General features: G+C 38.1%; 1 protein-coding gene across 1 annotated transcript in view; it reads left to right on the top strand.

The window, feature by feature from the left end:
- mrc1a (mannose receptor, C type 1a) overlaps positions 1-16,740 on the top strand; it is a 63,283-nt gene that overhangs the window by 3,322 nt on the left and 43,221 nt on the right. The window contains exons 4-9 of the mRNA XM_061965774.1: positions 2,188-2,457; positions 4,509-4,649; positions 10,587-10,766; positions 10,834-10,991; positions 11,059-11,175; positions 16,072-16,187. Of these exons, the coding sequence (XP_061821758.1) occupies positions 2,188-2,457; positions 4,509-4,649; positions 10,587-10,766; positions 10,834-10,991; positions 11,059-11,175; positions 16,072-16,187 (982 nt within the window). The remainder of the gene's footprint in view (positions 1-2,187; positions 2,458-4,508; positions 4,650-10,586; positions 10,767-10,833; positions 10,992-11,058; positions 11,176-16,071; positions 16,188-16,740) is intronic.

Genomic DNA, 16,740 nt, shown 5'->3' with positions numbered 1-16,740 from the left:
AAACAAATACAACGTTGATACAGTATGCTTTTTGACGACGTTTAATCAATGTTGGGTTGTGTCGTTGATTTGACCATTGAATTTTGGTCATTTCCCAACCAATATTCTACAACACAAATACAACGTTGAAACAACATGCTTTTTGACGACGTTTAAACAATGTCGGGTTGTGTCGTTGATTTGACCATTGAATTTTGATAATTTTCCAACCGTTATCCTACAAAACAAATACAACGTTGATACAGTATGCTTTTTGACGACGTTTAATCAATGTTGGGTTGTGTCGTTGATTTGACCATTGAATTCTGGTCATTTCCTAACCAATATTCTACAACACAAATACAACGTTGAAACAACATGCTTTTTGACGACGTTAAATCAATGTTAGGTTCTGACATTGATTTGACCATTGAATTTTGGTCATTTCCCAACCAATATTCTACAACACAAACAAAACGTTGAAACAACATGCTTTTTGACAATGTTTAATCAATGTTGGGTTCTGACATTGATTTGACCATTTGGTCATTTCCCAGCCGATATTCTACAACACAAATACAACATTGAAACAACATGCTTTTTGACGACGTTAAATCAATGTTGGGTTGTGACGTTGATTTGACCATTGATTTTTGGTCATTTCCCAACCGATATTCTACAACACAAACAAACCGTTGAAACAGCATGCTTTTTGACAATGTTTAATCAATGTTGGGTTCTGACGTTGATTTGACCATTGAATTTTGACAATTTTCCAACCGTTATTCTACAAAACAAATACAACGTTGAAACAACATGCTTTTTGACAACGTTTAATCAATGTTGGCTTCTGACGTTGATTTGACCATTGAATTTTGATAATTTTCCAACCGTTCTTCTACAAAACAAATACAACGTTGATACAGTATGCTTTTTGACGACGTTTAATCAACGTTGGGTTCTGACGTTGACGTAACCATTTGAATTTTGTTAATTTTCCAACAGATATTCTACAACACAAATACAACGTTGAAACAACATGCTTTTTGACAACGTTTAATCAATGTTGGCTTCTGACGTTGATTTGACCATTGAATTTTGATAATTTTCCAACCGTTCTTCTACAAAACAAATACAACGTTGATACAGTATGATTTTTGACGACGTTTAATCAATGTCTGGTTGTGTTGTTGATTTCACCATTGAATTTTGGTCATCTTTCAACCGATATTCTACAACACAAATATAACATTGAAACAACATGGTTTTTGACGACGTTTAATCAATGTCGGGTTGTGTCTTTGATTTGACCATTGAATTTTGATAATTTTCCAACCGTTATTCTACAAAACAAATACAACGTTGATACAGTATGCTTTTTGACGACGTTTAATCAGTGGGGATGTGTCGTTGATTTGACCATTGAATTTTGGTCATTTTCCAGCCAATATTCTACAACACAAACAAAACGTTGAAACAACATGCTTTTTGACAATGTTTAATCAACGTTGGGTTCTGACGTTGACGTAACCATTGAATTTTGGTCATTTTTCAACAGATATTCTACAACACAAATACAACGTTGAAACAACATGCTTTTTGACAACGTTTAGTCAATGTTGGGTTCTGACGTTGATTTGACCATTGAATTTTGATAATTTTCCAACCGTTATTCTACAAAACAAATACAACGTTGATACAGTTTGCTTTTTGACGACGTTTAATCAATGTCGGGTTGTGTCGTTAATATGACCATTGAATTTTGGTCATTTACCAACCAATATTCTACAACACAAACATAACATTGAAACAACATGGTTTTTGGCGACGTTTAATCAATGTCGGGTTGTGTCGTTGATTTGACCATTGAATTTTGGTCATTTCCCAAACAATATTCTACAACACAAACATAACGTTGAAACAACATGCTTTTTTGACAACGTTTATTCAATGTCAGGTTGTGACGTTGATTTGACCATTGAAGACAAGTATCAGACAAGTATCAGTTTATATCGACAAGCAGTTTAGTTGTGCAAAGCTGGACAGCCAGTTAACATCTAAATGTATTTATTTAATTCTGTCACATTTCACCCTCCGTAGAAGTGTTATGCACATTCTGGAAGTATTGTGCCTTCAACAAACCAAGGGACTTGTTTCCATCTCTATTTGCGCTGACATTGTTTTTTTTCTTTCCGTTTTTTAACGCAGTTTTATCAGGCTGGGACACGGACCCGCTCACAGGGGTCCAGTACCAGAGGAACGTTGTATCAGCGCTGACGTGGCATCAGGCCAGGAAGAGCTGCCAGCAACAAGGAGCCAACCTCCTCAGCATCGTGGAGCTTCATGAGCAGGCGTACATCTCGGGACTGACCAGCACTTTGGGATCAGCACTGTGGATCGGACTCAACAGTTTGGACTACGATGCGGGCTGGCAGTGGAGCAACGGGTACCCCTTCCGATATTTGAACTGGGCACCAGGTCAGTCCCGTCACGTTCCATTAAAGATAATAATCACTTCAACATCCAACCTAAAAAAACAAACAAAAAAAAAAAAAAACAGGGCTGCAGAATTTTATTTTGAAGCTCCCATTACATAAAAATTTTCACACTTTTTTATTGATGTAGAGCAATTTTTTTTTCATTTTTAACGGACCGCCACTATATTGTTATCAGTGACAAAGCGGGAAGGGGCTAGGAATACGTTTCTGGTGAAATTGTATATGAAGCACCCTGTCATTCATTAATTATAAATTTTATACACGCTCATTCTCGAGTTTTATTTTGAGCTAGCTCCTGTTACATTTTTTACCCTATTTTGTTGATACGGAAACTTTTTTTAATTAAAACTTAAATTCAATTCAATGCATGTTTGGTATTAAACAAACTTGTGGGAAACCAACTGTTCAATCATTATTCTTTTTTTGTGCAAAACAGCGAATTAAATAAAAATGAAAACAAATTTTAGTAACATTTTTATTTTTCATTTCAATTTTTCTTTAAAATCAGAAAATTAAAACATGCTTTGCACAACTTTCTGACGCATCCGCGACCGGTATTCGATCCCAATAGAACTTAATCTAATATTCACAATTTGATTTCGGCTGGGGTAACACTTCGATTCAGAATTGATTCTCATCTCAAACCAATTGCCACAATATATTATTTGGTATATACATTCAAATAAAACCTTTTCAAAACAGGTTACTAGTTACAGAAGCTCCTCTTACGAAGTATAAAAAAATCTATTTTAAAAAATGTATTCTTAAAAACAAACTTTTTTTTTTTTTTTTATGTTCTTGTAAACTATGTGTTATTAATCTCAATAAATAAGAATCGTATTTTTTCCAGCATTCCTACTGTCTACTAGCCCACCACTAAGGCTGCACGCCATGGGGGACAATGTAGATGACTGTAGACATATGTCATTATGTACTTATCAGTGACGGAGCAGGAATAGTCTAGGAATAAGTTGTTATAAAATTTTCATAAGAAGTGCCCCGTCTTTCAGTTATTCCCGCAAAAAGGGCTCTACTGAGTCAAAGTGGGTGTTATTAACTGTTTTAAATACAATCTGGCAGGCATTTTGAGGAACATACAATGCAAACATTCACTTTAAAAAAATAAATAAAAGAAATTTCAGTTCTTATTTCAGATCCAGAATTTTTTATTTTTTTTTTCATTTTAACGACTTGTTGTGTTGTTTATTTACATAATAAAGCAAAATACAAAAAGACACACTCATGCAAATTCTGGAAATTTAACTCGAGTCACAACTATCAAAAAACAAAAAATGAGGGGAGTCCTTTAAATATTAAATATACAATATGCATATAAGACCTAAAAAAAAATAGTTGATCCCCTGCTTATTTTGTACATTTGTAAATATTTTTTATGATAACTTTATTAAAACAGAGAGAGAACAGGTTTAAAAAAAATAGCTGTTTTAATTGTAACGTGCATCTTATTTGTAGTTTTACTTACCAAATTTAGAGGTGTTGAAATCGCCATGTAAAATGGCTAATGCTTGCCTTTGGCATATTGAAAGTAAATTAGCATCAAGCTAGCGCATTTTCAAAAGTTGAGATTTGATATGTTTTCGAGTGCCTCTTTCTTGCTATGTTTGCGTGGACAATTGTGACATTAGCTGAGTGCACTGAGTTGAGAACACTGTAGAACACTGCCAATGCAACTTACTAGACTTCAAAGCATGCAACACAGGGGTAGCCACTCTAATCAACAGAATACCTGCAATGAGCAAATCAGACCACAAGATGGTGCTGTATTCACAAACAATCACTCAAATATACACTGCAACACACTGGAGACCCAACAGTACTCAATTATACTTTAAAATCTGCAATGTACTGAGACCGTAGTAAGTGAACCGCAAACAAAGTATAGCCTTTATTTATTTGTATTTATTTTTTTTGCACAGCTAAAGTTACCATGAAATAAATGAGTTGTCTTTATCTGAATGAACTTCATTGAAAAGTGTGGCAAACAAATACATCCTTGCATTTTTTCAACAGGGAATCCCTCATCTGACCCGGGGATGAACTGCGCCACCTTGAATGCTGGCAAAGCCTCCAAATGGGAGACCAGCCTCTGCACCAAAAAGCTGGGCTACATTTGTCGCAAAGGGACCGCCACAAGTCTTCCCCCGCCGCCAAGTAAGATGACGCCATCATCATTTGTTTTCTTGATTGACTCTTGTTGAATGAAAAATGGATCTCCTCTCCTTTTTAATAAGACTTTCTCACCGGCCGACACGACCCCTTATTAAAGGGGAACTGCACTTTTTTTGGAATTTTGTATATCGTTCACAATCATTATAAAAGACATGACGATGGATGTTATTTATTTTGTATTTTTTTAGCATTGTAAATAGTAAATAAATGTTAAAGTTTCCTTCCAATTCCGCCTACAAAGCCCTTAAAAAACATCTAAACACCTCCATTGAGGTTTTATATATACAAACCCTGTTTCCATATGAGTTGGGAAATTGTGTTAGATGTAAATATAAACGGAATACAATGATTTGCAAATCCTTTTCAACCCATATTCAATTGAATGCACTACAAAGACAAGATATTTGATGTTCAAACTCATAAACTTTTTTTTTTTTTTTTGCAAATAATAATTAACTTAGAATTTCATGGCTGCAACACGTGCCAAAGTAGTTGGAAAAGAGCATTTTTACCACTGTGTTACATGGCCTTTCCTTTTAACAACACTCAATAAACATTTGGGAACTGAGGAGACACATTTTTTAAGCTTCTCAGGTGGAATTCTTTCCCAATCTTGCTTGATGTACAGCTTAAGTTGTTCAACAGTCCGGGGTCTCCGTTGTGGTATTTTAGGCTTCATAATGCGCCACACATTTTCAATGGGAGACAGATCTGGACTACATGCAGGCCAGTCTAGTACCCGCACTCTTTTACTATGAAGCCACGTTGATGTAACACGTGACTTGGCATTGTCTTGCTGAAATAAGCAGGGGCGCCCATGGTAACGTTGCTTGGATGGCAACATATGTTGCTTCAAAAACCTGTACGTACCTTTCAGCATTAATGGCGCATTCACAGATGTGTAAGTTACCCATGTCTTGGGCACTAATACACCCCCATAACATCACAGATGCTGGCTTTTCAACTTTGCGCCTAGAACAATCCGAATGGTTCTTTTCCTCTTTGGTCCGGAGGACACGACGTCCACAGTTTCCAAAAACAATTTGAAATATGGACTCGTCAGACCACAGAACACTTTTCCACTTTGTATCAGTCCATCTTAGATGAGCTCAGGCCCAGCGAAGCCGACAGCGTTTCTGGGTGTTGTTGATAAACGGTTTTCGCCTTGCATAGGAGAGTTTTAACTTGCACTTACAGATGTAGCGACCAACTGTAGTTCCTGACAGTGGGTTTCTGAAGTGTTCCTGAGCCCATGTGGTGATATCCTTTACACACTGATGTCGCTTGTTGATGCAGTACAGCCTGAGAGATCGAAGGTCACGGGCTTAGCTGCTTACGTGCAGTGATTTCTCCAGATTCTCTGAACCCTTTGATGATATTACGCACCGTAGATGGTGAAATCCCTAAATTCCTTGCAATAGCTGGTTGAGAAAGGTTTTTCTTAAACTGTTCAACAATTTGCTCACACATTTGTTGACAAAGTGGTGACCCTCGCCCCATCCTTGTTTGTGAATGACTGAGCATTTCATGGAATCTACTTTTACACCCAATCATGGCACCCACCTGTTCCCAATTAGCCTGTTCACCTGTGGGATGTTCCAAATAAGTGTTTGATGAGCATTCCTCAACTTTATCAGTATTTATTGCCACCTTTCCCAACTTCTTTGTCACGTGTTGCTGGCATCAAATTCTAAAGTTAATGATTATTTGCAAACAAAAAAATGTTTATCAGTTTGAACATCAAATATGTTGTCTTTGTAGCATATTCAACTGAATATGGGTTGAAAATGATTTGCAAATCATTGTATTCTGTTTATATTTACATCTAACACAATTTCCCAACTCATATGGAAACAGGGTTTGTATACCTGTATATATGATGTAATGTAGTAACAGGCATCTTTATAATAACAGTATTTTTCGGACTATAAGTCGCAGTTTTTTTCTTAGTTTGGCCGGGGGTGCGACTTATGTGTGAAATTATTAACACATTGCCGTAAAATATCAAATAATATTATTTAGTTCATTCACGTAAGAGACTAGACGTATAAGATTTCATGGGATTTAGCGATTAGGAGTGACAGATTGTTTGGTAAACGTATAGCATGTTCTATATGTTATAGTTATTTGAATGACTCTTACCATAATATGTTACGTTAACATACCAGGCACGTTCTCAGTTGGTTATTTATGCCTCATATAACGTACACTTATTCAGCCTGTTGTTCACTATTCTTTATTTATTTTAAATTGCCTTTCAAATGTCTATTCTTGGTGTTGGGTTTTACCAAATAAATTTCCACAAAAAATGCGACTTATACTCCAGTGCGACTTATATGTTTTTTTCCTTCTTTAGTATGCATTTTCGTCCGGTGCGACTTATACTCCGGGGCGACTTATACTCCGAAAAATACGGAACATTTAATATTTACGTATTTTGATAATTTTAAAATTATACGCTGCAAATTACTTTTTTTTTTTCTTCATCACTGATTATTACTCACTGCAGACTTCATGAGAGCCAATAAATATAATAAAACATCACTTACTGTGCAATGTCTGCTGTCATTAGGATGCCGACTGCTAGAATGTTGTGAGGGAGCGATGGGAACTCGTATCGCCATTTGCGGGTCCTAAATGGCTGTAAAAGTGTACCAACTTGTCGGAATACCTACTAAGATGTCTCATGTCCAGGTGAGATGTATGATTTATGATCTAGAATAAACTTACAGGGATCAAGGAAGCAGCAGACTACTCGATGATGTAAACATAGGCACCCACGGTAGTGATCACGACGGCGCTATAAATAGTTGGTCTGTGTTAGCGCTTATAATAACAATACCACTAATACTTGGTTAATATTGAAGTCACAAAATGTAAATAGAGTATTGTTGGTGGTTTTTGAACGCTTAAATATTTGCTTTTATGGCTGAAGTAGTGGAGTGGACTTTTATTTACTGTAATATTTAGAATGCATTAAAAAAAAATCCATCCGTCGTCATGACTTTCATAATCATTGAACGATTCCAGGAATATTGCAGTTCCACTTTAAATTTGGGTCAAAAGTCTGAATCTGCACTTTTTTTAATGAACTTTGTCTATCGTTCACAATCATTAAGAAAGACATGACGGATGGAATTATTTTTAATGCATTCTACTAAAAGTAAATACAAGTGAGGCAGTCAATGAGAGCTCTTCTATTTCGCCCACAAAATCCAATAATTAACCATTCAAAAAGCTCCAACAGTACTCTGTCTGTTGGGACGACGTGGCGCAGTTGGGAGAGTGGCTGTGCCAGCAACCTGAGGGTTCCTGGTTCAATCCCCACCTTCTACCAACCAAGTCACGTCCATTGTGTCCTTGAGCAAGACACTTCACCCTTGCTCCTGATGGGTGGTGGTTAGGGCCTTGCATGGCAGCTCCCGCCATCAGTGTGTGATTGTGTGTGTGAATGGGGGAATGTGGAAATAGTGTCAAAGCGTTTTGAGTACCTTTAAGGTAGAAAAGCGCTATACAAGTATAACCCATTTACCATTTACCATCTGTTTACATTTTGTGACTTGAATATTAACCAAGTATTAGTGATATTGTTATTATAAGCGCTTACGCAGACCAACTATTTATAGCGGCGCCGTGATCACTACTGTGTTTCCCTATGTTTACATCATTGAGTGCCTGTAAGTTTATTCTAGATCATAAATCATGCGTCTCACCTGGACAGAAAAAGTCTGAGTGGGTATCCCGACAAGTTAGTACACTTTGACAGTCATTTAATATCTAAATCTGTTGAGGACGACCCCCCACGCCTTTTTTCTTGATTCTTCATCTAAATGGGAATATATGAACATCCTAGCAGCCTACATCCTAATGACAGCAGACATTGTACAGTAAGTGATGTTGTATTATGTTTGTTGGCTCTCATAAAGTCTGCAGTTAGTAATAATGGGTGATGAAGAAAAAAAAAGCGAAAGTTGTGATGTGTTTTTTTAATTAATGCATCGCATATGCTTAAAATGATCAAAATATGCTAAACATGTGTCTGTTACTACATTACATAAATACTGATATGTATATAAAACCCTAATGGAGGTGTTTGGATGTTTTTTTAAGGGCTTTGTAGGCGGAATTGCGCGGCTCGTATAGGCTCCATTGTTAGCAAACCTTTGAAACCTATTGATTGAATATTTATAATGCAAAAAAAATTTAAATAACATCCATCGTCATGTCTTTGATAATGATTGTGAACCATAGGCAAAAGAAGTGCAGTTCCCCTTTAAGTTCGTCTTGAGGTTGTTTTTTTATACCATTGTTCTCTGTTTGAGTAATTTCATTTGATCCAGCCTTTTCTGACAATCCACACTACAAAATGATTGATTGATTGATTGACTGAAACTTTTTTTAGTAGATTGCACAGTTCAGTACATATGCTGTACAATTGACCACTAAATGGTAACACCCGAATACGTTTTTCAACTTGTTTAAAGGGGAACATTATCACAATTTCAGAATTGTTAAAACCATTAAAAATCAGTTCCCAGTGGCTTATTATATTTTTCGAAGTTTTTTTCAAAATTTTACCCATCACGCAATATCCCTAAAAAAAACTTCAAAGTGCCTGATTTTAACCACCCGTCCATTTTCCTGTGACGTCACATAGTGATGCCAACACAAACAAACATGGCGGAAAGAACAGCAAGCTATAGCGACATTAGCTCGGATTCAGACTCGGAGTTCAGCGGCTTAAGCGATTCAACAGATTACGAATGTATTGAAACGGATGGTTGAAGTGTGGAGGCAGGTAGCGAAAACGAAATTGAAGAAGAAACTGAAGCTATTGAGCCATATTGGTTTGAACCGTATGCAAGCGAAAACGACGAAAACGACACGACAGCCAGCGACACGGGAGAAAGCGAGGACGAATTCGGCGATCGCCTTCTAACCAACGATTGCTATGTGTTTGTTTGGCATTAAAGGAAACTAACAACTATGAACTAGGTTTACAGCATATGAAATACATTTGGCAACAACATGCACTTTGAGAGTGCAGACTGTCCAGTTTTCATCAATTAATATATTCTGGAGACATACCCTCATGTCAGCAGGCCAGGGAAGCGAGGGTCGATATTCTTCTCTTGATCATCTTCGGGACGGTGTGAGCCAAGACATCCAGGGGATTTAGCTCGCTCGTCTGCGGGAACAAACTGCCGTCATTGCTTGCCGTGCTACCGATGTCCTTTGTCCCTGAATTGCTCACACACTCCGGCAGATTCAATGGGGGTCTGGCGGCAGATTTCTTTGACTTTATCGTTGGAAATGCATCTGCTTTGAGTGTCGCAGGATATCCACACATTCTTGCCATCTCTGTCGTAGCATAGCTTTCGTCGGTAAAGTGTGCGGAACAAACGTCCAATTTCTTGCCACTTTCGCATCTTTGGGCCACTGGTGCAACTTGAATCCGTCCCTGTTCGTGTTGTTACACCCTCCGGCAACACACCGACGAGGCATGATGTCTCCAAGGTACGAAAAACAGTCGAAAAAACGGAAAATAACAGAGCTGATTTGACTCAGTGTTTGAGAAAATGGCGGATTGCTTCCCGATGTGACGTCACATTGTGAAGTCATCGCTCCGAGAGTGAATATTAGAAAGGCGTTTAATTCACCAAAATTTACCCATTTAGAGTTCGGAAATCGGTTAAAAAAATATATGGTCTTTTTTCTGCAACATCAAGGTATATATTGATGCTTACATAGGTCTGGTGATAATGTTCCCCTTTAAGTCGGGGTCCATGTTAATCAATTCATGGTAAAGTTATGTGCCAAGATTCGTGCTGATATCAGTATCAGCCAATATCCAAGGCTTCATAGTCTAAAAGTTGTAACAGGACACCCCTGGCGTCAAGTAGCATCTTCTGGTTTTAGTCAAGCAGCCCAGCTTCTGCCCCAATCACTGGGTTCCTTATGGCGGGAACTGTTACTTCCTGGAGAGGAGTAAAAAAATGTGGAAGGACGCTTTGACTGCCTGCCGCAAAGAAGGAGGAGACTTGGCTAGCATTCACAACATCGAAGAGCAGAGCTTCATCATCGCTCAGTCTGGATACGGTAAGGCACACGATCATCGTGGTGGAAAAGAAAATCACTACAATCCTTTCTCGTGTTCAAACTCCAGTGGCGACAGATGTGCTGTGGATTGGTTTGAACGACCGGACCAACCAGATGCTGTTCGAATGGTCCGACCTCTCCCAAGTCACCTTCAGCCAGTGGCTGGCGGACAAGCCCTCCCACGCCACCAACCTCCAGGAGGACTGCGTCCTCATCAGAGGAAAGGTTGGTATGGGACCACGAACCGAAAGGGAGGTTTCGACAATCACATGATTGATCATCGGTTGCGCAGGATGGGCGCTGGGCTGACCACTTTTGCGAGAAAGCGTACGGATACATTTGCAAGAAGAAGGCCTCCTCTAAACTGGCTGAAGGCACCCACGAGGAAATCAACCCCGGGTGCAAGCTGGTGAGTGATGCCATCCAATCCAATCCAGTCCACTTTATTTACACTCCAAAAACTGAAATCTAAGTAAGATTGAATATCTCAAATAAGGGTGATATTTGCTTATTTTCTGTCTGATAAGATAATTCTTCTCACGAAACAAATTTCATGTTAGTGTTTTACTTGTTTTGAGTTTTTTGGTCCTAAATGATCTCAGTAAGATATTACAGCTTGTTGCTGAGATTTTATGACCTATATTGAGTAAAACATGCTTGAAACTAGAATATCAACTAATGCAAAGCTGTGTCATCAACACTCACAAGTATAAAACTACTTTTTCAAAATAATAATTTCTTATTTCAAGGATGAACAAAAAAATCATGACTTTGACACAATTGTGTCTCATAATTAAAACAGATGACAGCCAAATGGACTTTGCTGTTTTATTTTCAATGAAACAAGAGAAAATACGCACTCATATAGTAGTACAGTTGTCACAGTACAGTAAACTGACAGTTAATATTTAAACATTTAACATGTGACATTTCAAACAATTTTCAACAGAAATACAAACCCTGTTTCCATATGAGTTGGGAAATTGTGTTAGATGTAAATATAAATGGAATACAATGATTTGCAAATCCTTTTCAACCCATATTCAGTTGAATATGCTACAAAGACAACATATTTGATGTTCAAACTGATAAACATTTTTTTTTTTGCAAATAATCATTAACTTTAGAATTTGATGCCAGCAACACGTGACAAAGAAGTTGGGAAAGGTGGCAATAAATACTGATAAAGTTGAGGAAGGCTCAAACACTTATTTGGAACATCCCACAGGTGAACAGGCAAATTGGGAACAGGTGGGTGCCATGTTTGGGTATAAAAGTAGATTCCATGAAATGCTCAGTCATTCACAAACAAGGATGGGGCGAGGGTCACCACTTTGTCAACAAATGCGTGAGCAAATTGTTGAACAGTTTAAGAAAAACCTTTCTCAACCAGCTATTGCAAGGAATTTAGGGATTTCACCATCTACGCTCCGTAATATCATCAAAGGGTTCAGAGAATCTGGAGAAATCACTGCACGTAAGCAGCTAAGCCTGTGACCTTCAATCTTTCAGGCTGTACTGCATCAACAAGCGACATCAATGTGTAAAGGATATTACCACATGGGCTCAGGAACACTTCAGAAACCCACTGTCAGTAACTACAGTTGGTCGCTACATCTGTAAGTGCTAGTTAAAACTCTCTTATGCAAGGCGAAAACCGTTTATCAACAACACCCAGAAACGCCGTCGACTTCGCTGGGCCTGAGCTCATCTAAGATGGACTGATACAAAGTGGAAAAGTGTTCTGTGGTCTGACGAGTCCACATTTCAAATTGTTTTTGGAAACTCTGGAAGTCGTGTCCTCCGGACCAAAGAGGAAAAGAACCATCCGGATTGTTATAGGCGCAAAGTTGAAAAGCCAGCATCTGTGATGGTATGGGGGTGTATTTGTGCCCAAGACATGGGTAACTTACACATATGTGAAGGCGCCATTAATGCTGAAAGGTACATACAGGTTTTGGAGCAACATATGTTGCCATCCAAGCAACGTTACCATGGACGCCCCTGCTTATTTCAGCAAGACAATGCCAAGCCACGTGTTACATCAACGTGGCTTCATAGTAAAATAGTGCGGGTACTAGACTGGCCTGCCTCTTCCGTTGAAAATGTGTGGCGCATTATGAAGCCTAAAATACCACAACGGAGACCCCCGGACTGTTGAACAACTTAAGCTGTACATCAAGCAAAAATGGGAAAGAATTCCACCTGAGAAGCTTAAAAAATGTGTCTCCTCAGTTCCCAAACGTTTACCGAGTGTTATTAAAAGGAAAGGCCATGTAGCACAGTGGTGAACATGCCCTTTCCCAACTACTTAATTATTATTTGCAAAAAAAAATAAAGTTTATGAGTTTGAACATCAAATATCTTGTCTTTGTAGTGCATTCAATTGAATATGGGTTGAAAAGGATTTGCAAATCATTGTATTCCGTTTATATTTACATCTAACACAATTTCCTAACTCATATGAAAACGGGGTTTGTAGTTCATGCACATTCAGATAAATTCTTCAAAATTACAATAAAAAAAAATTTGGCTAGAGGCCGGGCTGTATACAGGTGTGTATATATATATATATACTCCTCGCGCACTAATTGACTGAAAGAGCACGCACTTGGCGCGATGATGTCATGTTATCGATGGGAAAATGCATTTTTAGACCATATGATTTGCCTGAGCGGCTAGTAGACCCCGAGAATAACAAGCAGTTGCCTTGTTGCCTTTCCATTAAGAACAATTAATTCGTTTTTCGTATAAGTTTGCTGGTTTCAAGAAATGTAATGCAGAGTGCATGTCATTATGTCAAGATAATGGCACTAGCATTTACTTCATTTAAGAATATTTTTCAACATATTAAGAAAAGGTCTCTTTTTTTTTTTTTCTATTGAGAAAAGTGCACTTGTTATTAGTGAGAATATATGTAGGGACACAATGTATTTTTGGGTTCATTGAGGTTAGCTAATTTTATTTGTTTTGGAAAGTCTTGACAAGCCAAATGTTCTTGTTCTATTGGCAGATAATTTTCCTTAGTTCAAGTAAAGCACCCCAAATGTTTTTGTTTTTTTTCTTGTTTTTGAACATTGACTTTTTGCAGTGTATATAGCGCATTTTAAAAAAAACGAGAAGTTTCACAAAGTGCTGCACAGAAGTTTAGACAAACATACTAGGAGAGTCAGTAATATAAAACATTTAACTAACAAAATAATAAATACATCAGAGAAAATAAAATACACTAAAATGACACGACTCTCATGCTGGTTTAAAAGCCAAAGAGTAAAAATATATTTTAAGACGTGATTTAAAAGTCATTAAAGAGGGAACCGTCCCAATAGCAAGAGGGATATTGTTCCAAAGTTTTGGAGCCACATCAGAAAATGCACGATCACCTCTGGATTTTAAACGGGTTTTTGGGACGACAAGAAGAAACTGATCAGCTGACCTCAGAGACCTTGTGGGGGTGTACATTTTTATAAGGTCTGATTTATATTGTGGCGCTAATCCGTTAGGAGATTTAAAAACAAACAATATTTTAATATGAACTGGGAGCCAGTGAAGGAATGCTAAAATGGGGGTAATGTGCTCATGTTTTTTAGTGCCAGTTAAAAGGCGAGCGATTGAGCGTTTGAAGCCTGGTTCATCCAAACGTAGAGGGGGTTGCAGTAGTCCAAACGTGATGAAATAAAAGCATGGATTACCCGCTGAAAGTCGTTAAAAGATCAAACTGATTTTAATTTTTGCTAAAAGTCTTAGGTGATAAAAACCAGATCGTACAATCTGTTGTTCCAATTTTAAAATCATTGTCGAACTTAAAACCAAGATTTGTGACTGTGGGTTTTAAATAATACATCAGGGGGTCCAGGCCACTGGATGGAGCATTCTGTTTTACTTTTGAGTCACATAAAATTATTTATGTCTTGTTCTCATTTAAGTTTAGAAAGTTTACCGCCAACCATGCTCTTACTGTATGACCTCAAAACCACTTAAAAGTGATTTTAAACATGTGTCACTTTTCTTTTTTAAAGGGACATAGATTTGCGTCTCATCCGCATAAAGATGATATGATACATTTAGGGCTGCAACTAACGATTAATTTGATAATCGATTAATCTGTCGATTATTACTTCGATTAATAATCGGATAAAAGAGACAAACTACATTTCTACCCTTTCCAGTATTTTATTGAAACAAAACAGCATACTGGCGCCATGTTCTTTCAACTTGCCAAATAAAACAAGGAAAATGTTACAAAAATGCACACTTTTGACACCCCTGCTATAGATAATAAAAAATTAAATATGATAAATGTATCGATAAAAAGCAGAGCCTGACAACGCATGCGCGTTTATCACAACTCTCTCGCTCTCTCTGTCTCTCCTCCTCCCTCACGAATGCTGCTGCACGCACAATTTGTTGTGTTTTTAACCCCTTCTTAACCCTGAACGTACATTGAAAATACACGTAACCCTAACTCAAAATGCCGGACATTTGAGGCATTTAAGAAACACCGCCCGACAGCACCCCAAAAGAGGACATGTCCGGTGAAAAGAGGACGTAAGGTCAGGACCTAGCCCGGTCGCTGCTAGCATGCTCGCAGCGATCGGTTTCACGTCCGGTGAAACCGATCGCTGCTAGTCCTCTTTTGCTAGCATGCTAGCAGCTAACGGGCTAGGATAGACTGACCATACGTCCTCTTTTCACCGGACAAGTCCTCTTTTGCGGAGCTGTCAGGGAGGAGTTTCATAAATGCCTCAAATGTCCGGCATTTTGAGTATTGTTTACACAACGTGCAGTACGCTACTTAATATGTCCGTGTGGAAACTCGTTCGGTACACTTCCGCACCGAAACGAAACCCCCGTACCGAAACGGTTCGATACAAATACACGTACTGTTACTCCCCTATTATTTTGATTATTGTTTCTCAGCTGTTTGTAAATGTTGCAGTTTATAAATAAAGGTTAAAAAAAAAAAATGTAGCCTATGCGCATGCGCATAGCATAGATCCAACAAATCGATGACTAAATTAATCGCCAACTATTTTTATAATCTATTTTAGTCGATTAGTTGTTGCAGCCCTACATATATTATATATTTTTTAAATGTGTTGAATGGGCAGGATGTACACTGAAAACAGGATTGGTCCTAGGATTGAACCCTGAGGGACACCACAGGACAAGAGAGCATAGGCCCAAGCCGAATAATTTTTTTTGGATTTTAAAAGTTCTGTTTGTCAGATATGTCCAAGTCATCTCAGCAGAATCCACAAAACCTCAAAGTGAATGACTTCTTTTGGTTTACACCCGTCTATAGGGCGCCGTGAGGTACGGGTCGTATTGCTACACTATTGGAGCTGAGAAGAAAACATTTGATGACGCCAATCAAGCGTGCTCGCAGCATGGAGGCAACCTTGTTGACGTGGCAGACAGGTAGCTTTTCCTCAAACTGTGGGCCTTTTGTCATGTTATGAAAATAACTAACTTTTCTTTTCTGTTGGCACCAGTTTTTGTGTGTTTGGCATCCCTATAAGTACCTGAAATTTAACTTCAAACCATGGAGGTGTTGGGGATGTATTTTTAAAACAATTTTGCCTTGTTCCAAACAATTGAGAAACTCGCTTTAGTCCATGAGGAAATATACAGAAGGATTCACCCAAAACTACCGTATTTTCCGGACTATAGGGCGCTTCGATTATAAGGCGCACTGCCGATGAATTGTCTATTTTTGATCTTGTTTCATATATAAGGCGCACCGGATTATAGGGTGCATTAAAAGAGTCGTCATATTATTTGTTTTTCTAAATGTAAAACACTTCCTTGTGGTCTACATAACATGTAATGGTGGTTCTTTGGTCAAAATGTTGCATAGATGATGTTTTACAGATCATCTTCAAGCCGCTTTTTGACAGTCACTTCAGGATGCGCTGTTTTGTGGGCGGTCTTATTTACGTGCCTCACCTTCGGCAGCGTCTTTTCCTAGTCA

This window comes from Nerophis lumbriciformis, linkage group LG07 (genome assembly GCF_033978685.3).
Source record: "Nerophis lumbriciformis linkage group LG07, RoL_Nlum_v2.1, whole genome shotgun sequence".
NCBI classification, from domain to species: domain Eukaryota; kingdom Metazoa; phylum Chordata; class Actinopteri; order Syngnathiformes; family Syngnathidae; genus Nerophis; species Nerophis lumbriciformis.
This window is presented reverse-complemented; position numbering and strand designations above follow the sequence as displayed.